General features: G+C 49.9%; 1 protein-coding gene and 1 long non-coding RNA gene across 3 annotated transcripts in view; one reads left to right on the top strand and one right to left on the bottom strand.

Annotated features, from left to right (window-relative positions):
• Window positions 1-4,006: 4,006 nt before the first annotated feature.
• On the bottom strand, window positions 4,007-10,604 carry CST3 (cystatin C). Its single transcript, XM_074989321.1, has 3 exons — window positions 10,286-10,604; window positions 5,967-6,080; window positions 4,007-4,413 (listed from the first exon to the last, which is right to left on the bottom strand). The coding sequence occupies exons 1-3, from the start codon at window positions 10,508-10,510 to the stop codon at window positions 4,336-4,338; spliced, it is 417 nt and encodes a 138-aa protein (XP_074845422.1). The 5' UTR covers window positions 10,511-10,604; the 3' UTR covers window positions 4,007-4,335.
• LOC142010832 (uncharacterized) overlaps window positions 9,833-15,276 on the top strand; it is a 23,251-nt gene continuing 17,807 nt past the window's right edge. For both annotated transcript variants that reach the window (XR_012644895.1, XR_012644894.1), the window contains exons 1-2: window positions 9,833-9,893; window positions 11,048-11,145. This is a non-coding gene — a long non-coding RNA (uncharacterized LOC142010832). The remainder of the gene's footprint in view (window positions 9,894-11,047; window positions 11,146-15,276) is intronic.

The following is a 15,276-nucleotide window of genomic DNA, read 5'->3' as shown; positions in this document are numbered from 1 at the left end:
GACATGGCTCTTAGCCCCTACTAAATAACGTGATGCACACACACCCACATCCTAGGTGGGAAAATATTTACCCTAATAAAAGAATGTCCAGTAGTCGAAACTTATTGTTTCTCTCCCTCGCAAGTGTAAACTACTCTTGCGAGAGCTGGCGTCGCCCAGACAGACCAGCCCTAATTTGGCATAAGAAAGGAGAAAGAGAATAAAGGAGTACAGAGGTATAAGTATGGGACCTACAGCACCATGATTTTTGAGTGCTTTTCACTATCTATCTGCTGGTCAGATAAGTGACAGCCTCCCAAGGCTTCTGCAGCTAAGAGGGTCCCTGAGCCTTGTCCCTTATTCGTCTTTCCGCGGAATTGAGTGACCGATCCTGGCTTGGCACCGCTGGAATCGAGAGATGCAAGGAGGGTAAGAAACACCCACACCTGATCTCCTATCTTTAGTGTACACATATTTTGAAATAGAGCTCTATACTTTGTTTTCTTTCTTTGGGATTGTGGCTTCAGTTTTGTAACTTGTTTGTGTGTGTAACATCTATACATTTAAATAAGTAGGCACTAGCAACTTTGTAACCACATGATTAGAATCTAGTTTAATAAATTTTGGTAACCATTTGTGCATAAGCCTGACTTGTTTCCCTGGTTTACTGTAAAGCAGCCAACACAATTAAAGAACCTCAGCCGTTTTGGCTATAAATCCTGGCCATTAGGTGAGAGTACTAAGAGCCTAGCGTTGAGTTGTGCCGCCTCCACGGGGCAAACTCTTGGGGCGCCTGTCAGTCAATCCTGACTGCCCACTGCGAAGGAGCTCTGAGCTCTAGCAGTTAAAGTCACGGGTGGTTAGGACCTTGGGGCATCCGTCAGCCTAGCCCGGGCTGCCCGCCGCGAAGGGACAGTGCGTCCTAGCGGTTAAAGTCACGGATGGTATAAAACGGGCATAGCTGGCACCTCACCAAACATCCTTGGCCGTCGGCTAACAAGGGCAAGTGTTCCTGGGAGGGGCCCTTTAAGGGAGCAGCTTGGGGCTTTGCTGGCCCCTTATTTCGACGGGGAGCACTTGAGTGTGTGGATGCTCCGCATTTCCTTCTGGGGCGGCTCCTTTCGATGTTCCCCGTTGCTACTTCGACATGGAATCTCGATGGCACCAGCCCTGGAGGACGTGTAGATGATACGCGTTGAAGTAGCCTATTTCGATGTCCTTACTTCGAAATAGGCTACTTCGACGTAGTGTGCTAGTGTAGACGTAGCCCAAGTGTCAGAGCGGGGCAGTTATTAGTGTCAGCCAGAGCAAAACTTTAGTGTAGACACTCGCATAGTTAGGTCAACGTTAGCTGCCTCGGAAACATTTATTAGGCCCATCGGTGGCCATTACGCCAGATGATACAGGAAACAGCCCCATGCTCTGGGTGTCCCTAAACCTCTGACTGCCCCAGGCTGGGTCTGGATGATGGGATGGATCACTTGCCAGTTGCCCTCTCCTGTCCAGTCCCTGTGAAGCAGCTGGCATTGGCCTCTGTAGGCAGTGGTTCAGGAAGGGCCTAGGGAGACCCTGGTAACTGCGGAAGGGACTGGGGAGAGCCAGTGGTGAAGGGGGAAGTGGCCCAAGGTAAATTGCCAGAGGAGTAAAGGAGCTGACCTCGCTGTTCAGTGCAGGCCTTTGGGCCAGATCCCAGAGTCAAGGGTGGGCCTGGTTTGCCCTACAGGCCCCAACCTGAGGACCCCTTCACATCAGCTGCGGAGCTTAGTGGGGGGCAGCAGGCTGATGCGAGGAATCCCCCCTTGCATGTTTTGAGGACGTCTCTACATTCAAAAACAAGAAGAAGCCCCGAGAGCTAACCTGTGCTGGGAATGAACCATCTGTCAGGGACACACCGCGGCCTCCCCGGCTGGCTTAAGGCCACCCCTCCCTGGACAGAGGTTGTCACGGTGACTCTCAGCCAGTGAGTGACACCATTTTGTTGGGTAGCCCCTTGGCCTGGCGAAGGGCGTTGGTGAAGATGAGCCAGTGACGAGGCCGGGGCATGCGTTAACACTCGTAAGGGGCACGGCGGGCAAGGAACCCACCAGCGAGATTGGAGCTGACCCCGTATGAACGGTGGCAGGATGTCCGCAGGCCACATCTCCAGCAGGTCGTGGCAGATTGCAGACCTGACCTGTTAGCAACAGCTAGGATAACAGGCTGCACCCCAGGCAAAGCAGGAGGCTGCCGGCACAGCGGGATGCTGCTCCACAGGATCAGAGGCAACTGTGCAGCCCAGGACGACTGCTTGTCTGGCAGCAGGAGCCAAGGAAGGTTTCCAGAGGTAGGGAGCAGCCCAAGAAAGCAGCAAAAGGCCTAAATAAACAGCCACTCACCAGCCCCTGAGAATAGTCTGAGGGCCCCTCCTGCCCGAAGTCACAGCCCAAACCCCTACCCCAGGTCACAACTGCCTCCTTCCCACAAACTCCCTCCCTCCCTCTTGCGTGTTACTGAAGAGAAATTTTCACAGCACCCTTCAAAGAGAGGCTGCTGAACTCTCTTTCATATTCAAATTCGACACATTAATATGTGGTTTGAACTGAGATTGGAATTATCTGGGTCTCTATATGGGCTCGTTGCATACTTGGCTTAAGCTAAATCTTGACTCCCCCCCTTCTGCCCCTCTACTCTCTGATTTGCTCAACTTGATAATTTTTTTCCTGATTTGTCCTCCTTGCTTACTGTTTTTGGTTCTCTGTGCCTTAAATATTGAGTCTGTTCTGGTCTGGCTATGGTCTGAAGAAGTGGGTCTGTCCCACGAAAGCTCACCTAATAAACTATTTTGTTAGTTTTAAAGTGCTACTTGACTGCTTTTTGTTTTGACTGTTGCCTTGGTTAGCCCTTGACAGTGTGATACCTTCCCACCCATGACAGCTAGTTACTTTTTAGGCTATTGTCTGGCTGCCCAGAACTTTCACTTTAAATCAGGCATTCCCAGCCTATGGGTTGGGACCCAAACATGGGTCACGATTAGATTTGTTAAGGGTCGCCAGCAGCTCAGAGCTGCATGTCGCTCTTAAAGAAGCCGTTTGCAGCTCCTTAGCACTGCCACATGCAGTGGCTATCGCTATCAATAGCGAAGCAATTATGCATTACAAGGACAGCTTCTCCACCTTTGCTATTCATAGCCATCCCAGGCAAATCACTTAACAGACTCTTGCAGTAAGTAATTCCGCCCCCCAGCTCCATCCTTTTGTCCCCCACCTTCCGTTCTATGCAGCTGATTTGTCAGTTTTCATTTATTTTACATCTCCCCCCAGCCCAAGTGTAATGCTCCCAGCTCCAAATGTGAGCACCAGCCCTGAGTTACTCCCCTACCCACAATCCCCTGATGTGACCCACTGAGCCCGAGTGCGACTACCCCAGCCCTCCAAGTCCCTTAGTGTGACTCCCCCTCAGCACCTCCAGCCTGTGAGTGTGGGGTTTAAGCTGGAGGAGCGGTCTGGGGATAAGGGTCTTTCCCCCTCCACAGCTCAGATCAATTATAAATACTAAAATAATAATTAACTACAATAAATGTAGTGTTATTTTATTATTATTAATGTATTTCCCCTTATCTATGAAAATACAACCATGAGGGGCACAATTTTATATTCTCGCGTCAGGCGCAAAATTAGCTAATTACAGCTCTGCCTTCCCCTTCCCTCCAGTTTGAATTGCGCTGGGTCCACCAGTCTTCCTGACTTGTCAGAATGGGTCCCCGGCTGGAAAAGGCTGGGAACCGCTGCTTTAAATTAAGAGGGACCTGTTCATTGTACCGCTATAATCAAGCCTGGATTTCACAGGACTTCCAAACAACCCCACAACTGGTGCGGCAGAACTCAGGCCAGACAGCATGAGCACTGTTAGTCAGGACCACGCTATACAGGCAGAGCTGTGTAAAGAACTTGCAAAGTAGCTTGCATTATGCTATCGCCTCCCATTAACAGGCACTACACGTGTTCGCTGGCTTATACCACGCACCACAAAAAGACGATGTGCTAAAGCATTGAGCAATTTGTTTTAATGCTGAAAGTCACTGGAAGAGGGACACACACATTTCTCAAAGCCTTCAGTGTTGACAAGTGAGGTTTGTGTTTTTATTTGAAAGGAAAGACTGAAGGAACAAAGTACTTATTGGTAAGAAACCAAACAGACCCTACTGTGCTTCAAGGAAGCTTACAGCTGTACTTGCATAGCCCAGGAATACATAAGCATTTGAGTTAACAGCAGTGGACAGAAGCCCATCTCACGAGGTATTCCAATTATTGCTTTAAAAAAAACCACTAGCAAGCCTACAAGGACTGGTTGCCAACGTCTGCAGGAACAAACAGGTGCTTATTGGCATTTGTTTTCCTCCAGGCTAATGTGGTTTAGCCAAGGAATCGTGTACACTACAAAGTTGCAAGTGACACGCTGGGGAGAAAGGGGAAAGAGAACAAGTTAGTTTGCAAATATAAAATGCAGGCGTCATTGAACTTGCAATGAAGGTTTGCTAGCTGGGGAAGTCTGTGGTGTACTGCAGAGCAGAGAAGGTAGCTCTTTAAATGATCCAGACTGGGGAATATTCTGGGACAACAATTTCATCAATGGGAGACCAGCAAAAGTGTCACACGCAAAACCGCTGCATGAAGGCAGCAGAAAAGGCTCAGGGCTCAGCACTTTCGGATATCAGCTTAGTGCCTCTCAAGGAGCACCCACACTTGGTCCCTATTGGCCGGCTCAGGCTTGGGCTAAGGGGCAGCGTAACTACAGTATAGACATTTGTGTTTCGACTTGAGCCCTGGCTCTGAGATGGCGTCTAAAATGCAGTTAAACAATCCCTTAGCCCAAGCTGGGAGAGCACAAGTCACCTGATGCAGGCCAGCCACGGGTGTCTGCCTGCAGTGTTGGCACACCCTAGAAGCCTAACTTTGGCCCAGACTCTCAACGGGGAGGCTGACGTCCCAAAGGAGCTTTTCAGAAGAGGGCCAGCCCACGCGTATGGTTTAAAAAGCTGCCCTGACGTGTCCGAACTCACTTGTGCGGGTAGCACCGCACCACACGGCACTCTGGTAACTGCACGCACAAGTTACCTTCTAGCTGTGCAACCAGCGGTAACTGTGCATGCACAGTTTCATGCACGTTTAAAACAAGCATGCGTGCAGGCACATATCCGATAATCTGGGCCAACAGTTAGAAGACAACAGTGATGAAGCTGGCCTCCCACTGAACTGCATGCCGATTAGATGCACTCTGGGGCTCAGGCTAGTCATGAAGGAGTCAATCTGAAACCAGGCAGCCCTGCCCACTGCATTACATTGGCATGCAGAGGACGGGAACTCTTGGCAAACCTGCCACCGCTATCCAATCTCAAATCCTGCAGCCACTAACTCCTGGCCCCATTAGCTTATCTGTAGACCTCCGTGACAAAATAAACCCCTAAGAAGTTTGGTACCAAAACATCGCCTCGACGTGCCACTGAACAATGTGACACAGGAGCAGGATCTGGACTGACAGTGGTGGGATATGGGTCATGGTCCCAGCTCTGCCAGATCATTGTGACCTTGAGTAAAGTCATTTTCTACAGCACAGCCAACAGCTACTGCAGGCCCAGGCTAGGTGGGAGGGGGGGTCTGGCTCCACACCCCTGGGAGGGGCAGGGCCAAGGGCAGAAGGGGTGGGGCCTAGGGCAGTCAATCAGCAGGCAGCCCCTCCCCAGAGAGGGTGGAGCATTGCTGCCCCCATGTTTCAGAAGGGTCCAGTGCAACTGCCCCACTTCCCCCTCCTATTGGTGGGCCTCTCTGTGCATCCTTCTCCCATCCTATGCCTTGTCCATTTAACATTGCAAGTGCTGCAGAGACTGTCTCCCTAGGTGTCCCGCTACCACAATGGGGCCCTAGATGAGATCTGGGGCATCCAGGTCAGACCTTAGTACAAGTTACCTAGACACTCTACCCCTCTGTGGTTAAGCTCCTTCTATGCCATACCTGAGCCAGCTCTGGTGCTTCATGAAAGGCACAGTCCTGAACTTCCTTTGCTGACTTTGTGCAAGTTGTCCGGCCAATCTTAGCATCCAGGTAGTACTTGATTCCAGCCACGATCTATAAAAAGAGGGGGAAGGTTTGATTACAGAGCAGACAGGTTGTCTGGACAGCACAACCAGCCATTATCTGCTGAGGGGTCAGAGTGAGATCACACTCAAAGGAAGGGTCCTTTTGTAGTCACGTTCCTAGTCTAAGCCAGAGTTCTTTGTGGCAGGCACTCGCATCTAAGTGTGCGTACAGCACCAAGCACAACTGCATCGCAGGGGAGGCCTCTGGGGTGGTACTGCCACAAGTGCTAAAGAAAAGCGTCGTGAACAAGTGAAGGTCCAAGGAATAAGTGAGTGACTCTGGAAGAAGCACATAGACCCAGCAGCCAATCATGCTGTGCCCCCCTTACAAAATTTCACACACACCGCATGAGGCCCGCCCCCCACTGTGTGCAGCCCTGGTCTCAAGTCATGAGTTATAAAGATTGACATTTAAAAAAAAGATTTGCCCTCTGGGGTCGCATTGCCAAGATTTCGCAGCAATTTTTACTTCCCCAAAATTGAAAAGTGAAATTCTCGTGTAATTCCTAGGGCTGTCGACTGGAAAGAATGCCCGCGCTTAATTGTTCGTTGCTGTAAGATGCATTAGAAAACAGCAATTTGCTAAAGTCCTCCAATTTTGAAGTCTCACATAAGCTCCATTTCCCCTCTGCCTCTGCCATTTGAGGTAGCAATGCCCTGCACCTCAGTTTCCCTTTCTATAAAACGGGGATACTGCTAATTTCTTTGCAGACTCACCTTTTCAACAAAAAAGCACTATGCAAGAGCGCCGTTTGGTTATTTAAGTAACTCTGTGGCTGCGTCTACACTAGAGAGTTTTGTAGACTAAACTGGAGTTTTGTAGATAAAACTCGTGGCACATCTACACACCAAACGTGCTTTGTTGACACAAACGGTCAACAAAAAAGCTGCGTCGACACGCCGGGGGGCCCTTTTGTCAATGGAGCGGATCAAAAGGTCAATCCACTTTTACGTGTGGTTAGATCTGTCAGCAGAGGTTTTGTTGGAACATCTCTTCCTACAGTAACCTCTGTAGACAGATGCTTCTAGTGTCGCCTTTAAAGCCCTGATCCAGTTGTGGCAAGGCCCCTAAGAATCATTTCAACCTCCAAAGATCCTGCAAAAGAGGACAGGGAGGAGCGAAGGGTTTGTGGCATTTGATCTTTACAATGCAGAGACAAGTCCTAAAAGGTTTCCCTTCTGCTCCCTTATTTCCCCATCTCCTGCTTGTTTCCCAACAGCAATTATTTTCTTTTTCCCCTGAAACCTCTTATGCATGACTGGACATCTGGGGCACAAGGGTGGGTGGTTATGACAATACCACAGAGCATAGAAACAAATTCCAAAACCTTGCAAAAGCAAATGATTTTCACGCAAACGGTTTAAAACTCTGGGGTTTTTTTTTAACGTCTAAGAACCGTTTTGTTAAAACAGCATCAATCCCTTTAAAGGACATACACAGCTGGCCTGGGGATAGCAGAGTTATTCACATTCCTCATATTTCTAAGAGATAACAGGCAAACTTCCCCTCCCCTCTCCTCTAAACTTTCAAGAGGAACCAAGTCATTTTCAGTTCCCCTCCCCACCCCCACTCTTTTTCCGGGGCAGCAAAGACAAGAGTTTGGTTTCTTTCTGCTGGCCTCTTCGCTCTCTAGTAGTGCATTAAGGGATGGGCAAACGTAATTCATTCTTTTTCATCTTCTCACCAGAGGGAGACTTGTTGTGTGCAGGCGATATTTACAGGGGAGAAAAAGCAGGCACTATGTGATGCAGCAACCACAGAGATTCAACGTGCTTGAACGAAGCCGAGACACCTGCTACTTTCTGCTGATTATTGTTTGCCTTTCAAAGAAGGCCGGCTCCTCTTTTTTCAAAAGCGTTGGCTTAGTGGTTTGTTTTCCTGCAGCAGGCCTGGCCCACACTACAGGATTAGATCAGGGTAAGCTGCCTTACGTCAGTGCAGCTATGCTAATGTCTACTCTACAAGGGTCCTCCTGCCAATATAAGTCACCCGCTACATTGGCTAATAACTCTATCTGTGTGAGGGGTGTTATGCATAGGCTGATGTATTTAAGAGGAGAGCATCTGGGTAGACATTAGGTTACTTGCACTGCCTATTGGCTGATGGCCTCCTTGCTGGCATCTCCCAGTGGGGGATTGAGAGACAGGGGCCACTCACACAAGGGCTCCCTTTCCCACCATCTCCCCCCAACCCACTCCCTCACGGGGATAAGCCAGGGTCATGCTCTGCTCCCTACCCCACCCCCAGAGGCGGAAGTGTAGGAGACTGTCAGCCGGAGCTGTGAGCTCAGGTACCTAGACTCAATTTAACAGCAAGGACCCTACCAGCCATGAAACGGACACTGTTAGTTTCACTACTGATACTACTTCACAATTGGTCTCCTGCTAGCATGGCTGCGAGCCCCTGGGCAGCTGTGAACCCTACACAAGGCTTACAGCTCAGGCAGTCTGACCCAGGAAAGGGGGCTCCAGCTATCAACCCTGCATAGGGCTGCCAACCTCGGCCAAAAATGTGAAATAATAGCCGCTGTGGAACTGATTGTCCTGAATGTCATTTTCACTGTTCACAGGCTCCCATCTGTGAAATTAAGCCCTGCCCCTTGCTCACAGCTGGGACTGTCAACCGGGGCTCCAGCTGTGAGCCCTGCATGGCTATCAGTGCCCATCCCTTCACCTTGTAATACCCCACAGTGTCCCACATCAGTGGGTGCATATGTTCCCAGTGTGGACACACACCACCAGCATAAGAGGGTAGTTTGAATGGGACACCAACAACTAATTTAATTACTACAGGAGCTGTAGCATGCTTAAGTCACCCTAACTTTGTAGTGTAGACAAGCCCTTAGTTCTCATGTGCTTCACTGCCTGAATATGTCGTTCTATAAAACAATCTGTGCATTAATTTTAAAGTCTCCATACAAAATGCTGCGTCGGTAAGAGAATGGGTGCCCAGAAAGGCACAGCTGAGGGGGAAAAACCTCCAAGCGACAATGGAATGAAGATTGAATCAAGCAAACAAGCCCCAGAAGAATGTTTACGTGCAGTATTTTGATTACAAGCTGAGGCCTATTGGTGTCACACTCTCCAACTGCATTTGCTCAGCTCTAGCTTAGAGGGGGAACTCGATCGTGGAAAATCAGCCACCACCCACTGGCTCTGCTTGAGTCTGGGATCTCTTGTTTCTCTGTCTGCCCCTTGGAAAAACCCAACTTTCAGGGCCTCCTTGAAGCTGGGGTGAAAACAAGAGTAACTCCAGCGGAGTAGGAGAACCTGTCCCCTACAGGTCCATGGTCTTACCAGTTCCTTCCCACTTCTGCAAAGGCACCGCCCAGGATGGGGTTAACAGGCAGATCTCCCCTCCCCGACCCTGGCTAGCCTTAGTGGTGGGCACCTGGGCACACCCCCAGGGTGCCCAGCAGCAGCACAGAGATGCATACCACCAAGGTAGAGTCAGAAACTTCTCCCAGCTGGCAGGCAGTGCAGCCGGGCAGAGTCCCTCCTGCGGGGGGTGGGGGGAAGGACAACAGTAAGGGCAGACAGTGCTCAGGAACACACACCCCATGTTCCTCCCACCCCTGGGGGATGCTGAGGAGCCAGCCGAACACTGCTGTAGCCAGGTCACTTTCCCTCCCAGGGCAGTGATAGGAGCTGCAGCTCTCTGCCCGCCCCTTGCACAGCCCACGTGGGGAAAGGGACCAGGACGCAGGGAACCCTGACGTTGCTCCTCCCCTCACCCCACCCCACACAGTCCCCGGGGGGGGCGCTCAGAGGAGCAGCAATGCATTGTGCTCCCTGCATCCAGGTCAGCCGCCCCAGCGGGGGTGCGGGACGGGGTCACAGGGCACGGTTGGGGCTGCAGCAGGCGAGGACAGCCTGCAGAGCCCACAGTGCGCCTGGGCAAAGGGAGGCCACTCGTGGGCCCCATAAGCTGAGCACTTGGAGGGCTGCCCAGGAGCCAGTCCCATGCTGCTCAGCTGATCAGCAGCGCCCCCAGCCCCAGCCCGCGCCCAGTGCTGGTGCACTCCCGCACCTACCTGGAGCACCGCAAAATGTATTCTGCCCCGCATGGAAAAAATTAGGGGGCGCCACCCACCACCCCAGGACGAGGTTACCCTACGCCGGGCCCAGCAGAGCTCTGCCACGCCGCGGGGCGCCCCCGGGACCCCCGGCTGCAGCAGGCGGGGGGCGCGGTACCTGCTTGCGGGCCCGGACAAGCTCGACCACGCGGCTGCGGTACTTGTCGTTGCTGGCTTTGTTGTATTCGCTCATGGCGAAGCTCAGCGCCCGCTGCACCCCCGCGTCGTTCTCCTCGGCCTCCTGCAGCCCCCCCAGCAGCCGCGGGGGCCGATCCTTGGCCAGCGCCGCGCCGGAGGCCAGGGCCAGAGCCAGGGCGGCCAGCAAGAGCCAGGGGGCGCCCATCGTGCAGGTCAGCTGCGGCGGTGCCCGGGGCCGGCCGGGCGCGGGGCTATATGCGCCTCTCCGGGGGCAGGCTCCGGCCAAGGCCCGCCCCTGCGCGCGGGGGGCGCCCGGGCAGCGCCCCGCCCCGCCGCGCCGCACGGATCGCCCTGCGGGAGCCGAACGCGTCCCCCTGCTCCGCACCCCGGGCCGGGCTCCGGTTACACCCACTGCTGAGCTGCTCCCCCGGGAGGCGGCTGCTGCTGGATCCTGGCCAGCGGCCGCTGCGTTCCCCTTTATTTCTCTGTCTTGCCACCGAAGTTCAGTCTGGGGGGGGGGGGGTGACACCTAATTAAAGCGGCCATCGGCTTCAGGCCCCCTCCCACCCCGGCCAAACACGAGCCCGCAGGGCGGCCCCTCCCAATCAAGATTGCCGTCTTAAAATGTAGCTGGAAGGTGCCAGGGGATGCAGGGACCAGGGAGGGTGAAATAAATGCTCTTGCTCCTTTGGGCCTCATTGCATGGGGGCAGAAATTGACGTCTGGTATTTCTTTGGTGCAGGCCGATTTACTTGCAAGGAATGTCTCCCTGGACACAGTAGGAATAAGGAGCTAGCAGTTTGCCTGCTCGCAGCTTTAAACCTGCCTTTCCAGCCCAAAGTAAGGTCTTTGTCTTGGTCACAAGGTTACAAACAGGCATGCTGGGAAACACCAATATCAGCCAACATAAAAACATTGAGCAATCCCCATCATTCGCCGTCCAAAACAGGCACAGAAGTTCTGGGTGTTGCCAACTCTCACAATTTCATCTCAGGTCTTGCAGGGACAATGGATCAGCATTCAGAATAGACTCCCCATAATTAACCAACTGCAGCTTGTCTGTGGCCTGGAAAAAGGGATGATCCAACTAGCAGAATGTATACACCAAATAAGTCCAGGACCTTGTAATATTTGGTGTTCTTTCTTAAATTCCCAGCTCCTGGAGTTATGAGATTATGTGAGAACATAAGTTTCCAACCTTCACAAGGTGTGGAGGGGAACTTGAAAATGTAAGACTTAAGTGCTCAAAACATAGCAAATGTATCCTGGCTTTGAAGCTAATCTCATCATTTTTTCATGCTTGGGGTTGGCAGTTTTGTAATATATTGACTTATATTTAATAGTATAACAACAAGCACTCCTGTGTGTATTCAGCAGCATGTTGTATGGAAGTGAGGCATGGGTGATAATGAAAGATTTGAAGACAAGAATGTTGGCCTTTGAGAGGAGTTGTTTTAGAAAGATCCTGAGAATAGGATGGCTGCAAAAGATCATAAATGAGGAGTTATATGAGAAGACACAGCGGAAAGAGAGCCAGAAGGTTATACAATGGAAGTTACAGCTACTCGGGCATATCTGTAGAATCAACAATGAACGAAAAATGAAAACCCTGGTATTTGGCATAATGGTGGGGTTCATCTAGAAGAGGCAGACCTCACAGAGAATGAGTAGATGATATAGTAGATTGGTGCAGAGCTAGTCTGCAGAAACTAAGCCACTCTGCACTGGACAGGGAAAGATGGAAAGAAATAGCGAGAGGCATGAGACACCAATGGGCGCTGAGCCCATGGCTGATGATGAGGACGATGATGACTCCTGTGTTATTCCGAAATAACTATCCTTGTGTCTACATGACGCAATTCCTATTCTGAAATAATTTCAAAAGAGCAGTTGAGTTATTTTGAAATTGGTAACCCTCATTTTACGAGGAGTAGCTTATTTCGAAACATGGTTGCTGTGCAGACATACCCTGACAAATTTATTAGCTTTCATGGGTAAAACCTACTTCATCAGATGAGTTGGAATCATCTTTGATGTTTGCATTTCTGCATCACATGCTATGAGTAAGACACATCCAGCCTTCATATGCTTCGTTACCAGCTGGTCTTACAACTGACAGGTAACTTCTTTTGTATTCTGCTGCTATATAAATATCCTAGATTCTGTAATTTCCACTCCAGCTCATCTGAGGAAATGGGCTTTACCCATGAAAGCTCGCCACCTAATAAATATGTTAGTCTCTAAGGTGCCACAGGACTGCTTGTTCTTTTTAACATTACAGACTAACATGGCTACTACTCTGAGGCTTTTCACTATACAAGATATTGAGTAGTATATTACTCCACAAGTTTCTTCAATCATTTCTATGAACCTATTTGCAGTGTGAGGCTTGGTCTGTGCTTAAAAGTTTTCTGGAATAATTCTGTTGGTTTGGGGGTGTGATTTTTTCCCTCCAGCGCACATACACACCTGACTGACACAGCTATGCTGGCAAATGTGTAGTGTAAATGCCTTTATGCAGGTCTAACCTCTCTCATCTGGCACCCTCAGGACCTGACCGGTGCCAGACGAGAGAATTTGCTGGATGATGGGAGGTCAGTATTTTCTAGCACATTACTAACATTTCCACTGCTTACTGGGCTCTTAGAAGACATTTAGGTGTGAATTAAAGCTAAATGACAGCACAGAACACTGAGAGCCAGGACTGGGGGCTAGAAATAAACTTTATGGGACCACGGGAAACTTGGCCAGACCCATCATAAGTTGTTTGTCCAGCTAACTAAAATCATGCTGGGTTATGGAGTTTGCCAGACAAAAGTTCCAGATTAGAGAGGTTGAACCTGGAGCAGCAAAAATAGCAAAGACCTGTTGCTGTTATAACTTATTTTGGTTGGAGAATTGGCATAAATATTCCGGCAAAAACATCCTTTTGCTTTTGTAAGCCGCACCTCCACATTCTGGTGAGGACTAGACCTAAGACTCTGTGTGAGTGAGAAATCTTGCCTTGAATTAAATGAGGTCCTATGGAAGAAATAGTAGGTGATTATGAAATTAAGAGCTGTATGTTAATGCCTATGCACCAAGGACCAGAACAAAGGCTGTGCCAGAGCCTTCAGCTTGGCCCTGCTTGACTACTGAGTGCTTTGCAGACCTACACTTCAGTCCTGCACATGCTGATTGCAAAGCTGTGTGTGTAACGCCACATCGGCTGATACAACTCCTCCATGTCACTTTCTTACACAACTCAAATTTCCTAGGGAAAACTATAGTACACGCTGGCTTTAATGCTGCAGATGGACCCACCAGAGGCCCTCTGATTAGAGCTGATCAGAAGGCAACATTTCCATTTCGCAATAACGTTTGAGGCTTTGAAATTTGTTCAGCCTTGGAATGAAGCCAAGACCTTTTGCAAGTGTTCACAGACCGGCTGTTTTCAGATTGGAAGCTCAAGGCTTCAATTTGGGTCTCTCTGATCAGAAGCGACCAGCAAACCCTTGACCTCACCACCCCTCTCTATAAAAACCCGCTGGAAACCAGGACATCACTGCCAAGCTTTTCGGCTTTGGTGAATCAGCTGTTTCCAGGAAATTTCATTTAATTGACGCTGTCCCACACAGCTCCACTTCAGACAGTTGCAATCACTGAGATTCCGTTTCAGCCGACTGATCCTCTTGACAGCTTTTCTGAGGGGGGGAAGTTTGGGAGCCCCTCAAGGTGCCCACCATCTCCCTGCCCCCTTTGCCCCTTTTGCCCCTGCACTGAGGCATGATTAAGTCACCAACTGGCAGTAAAATACAACTATTCAGCTGTTTATAGTATTTTATACCCACTTTACATTGGTGCAAGGCAGGGGAGAAACACATCCCTAAAGAACAAACTACCAAGTAATTGACGCTGACTTTTGTACACAGTCCAAAGAATACAAATGAAAGAGAAATTTCAGAACTGCAATTCGTTTGCAAATTTGACTCCATCAGCCAAGGATTGAACAGAGACAGGGAGTGGTTGGCCCATTGCAAAAGCAGTTTCTTGCTCTTGATGTTCACACCTCCACATTAGCAACTGACAATGGGCCACATCCCCCCAACTGCACTGACTTAATTTCTCCTCTCTTGAGGTTCACAACTCCACATCAGCTGCCGATAATGGGCCGTTTTCACCCTGACTGAATAGACCACATCAGCTCTGGCCCTCCCCTTTACTGAGACTCCCTCTTTAAATCCTCCTTTGAAACACCCCCACTCATGCATCTGATGAAGCGGGTCTTTGCCCACGAAAGCTTATGCTCCAAAATATCTGCTAGTCTAGAAGATGCCACGGGACATCCTGTTGTTTCTGAAGATACGGACTAACACGGCTACCTCTCTGATACTTTGTGCGCAGTGGTGATGCAGCCATATCAGTCCTTGGGTCTTAGATATTAGAGAGACAAGGTTGGTGAGGTAACTGTTTTTATTGGACTAGCTCCTGCTGATGAGAGAGACAAACTTTTAAAGCTACTCTTCAGGGCTGGGAAACTGACTCGAAGTGTTATTACTAAATACAAGATTAATCTGCTCACGATTATTTAACAGATGGTCATTTCTACGTTACCACCCAAATGGGCACTGCTGCAACCGATGCCGTGGTGTCCATTGAGTGAGTCTGGTGAAGACATGCCAAGCTGATGGGAGAACATCTCCCAGTTACCTAGCGTGGTGTAGACACCCACTATTAGTTGACTATTCATTAAAATAAGTCGACTTCAGTCTCACTAGGTCAGTGTAACTGAAGCAACTTTCAAAACAAAAAAGCAATGAAGCAGCACTTTGAAGACTAACAAAATAGTTTATTAGGTGAGCTTCCATGGGACAGATCCACTTCTTCAGACCATAGCCAGACCAGAACAGACTCAATATTTAAGGCACAGAGAACCAAAAAATAGTAATCAAGGTGGACAAATCAGAAAAAAATAATCAAGGTGAGCCAATC

This window comes from Carettochelys insculpta, chromosome 3 (genome assembly GCF_033958435.1).
Source record: "Carettochelys insculpta isolate YL-2023 chromosome 3, ASM3395843v1, whole genome shotgun sequence".
Classification (NCBI taxonomy): domain Eukaryota; kingdom Metazoa; phylum Chordata; order Testudines; family Carettochelyidae; genus Carettochelys; species Carettochelys insculpta.
Note: the sequence above shows the minus strand (reverse complement) of the source record. Positions and strands in the feature narration are given on the sequence as shown.

Bases quoted from the DNA above. Each gene is read 5' to 3' on its own strand.
- CST3 (XM_074989321.1), bottom strand. From the start codon at position 10,510: ATGGGCGCCCCCTGGCTCTTGCTGGCCGCCCTGGCTCTGGCCCTGGCC. The intron at 6,081-10,285 runs GTACCGCGCCCC...CTCTTTTTATAG, and splicing joins TTGTCCGGGCCCGCAAGCAG to ATCGTGGCTGGAATCAAGTA. The intron at 4,414-5,966 runs GTATGGCATAGA...CTTTCTCCCCAG, and splicing joins AAGCACCAGAGCTGGCTCAG to CGTGTCACTTGCAACTTTGT.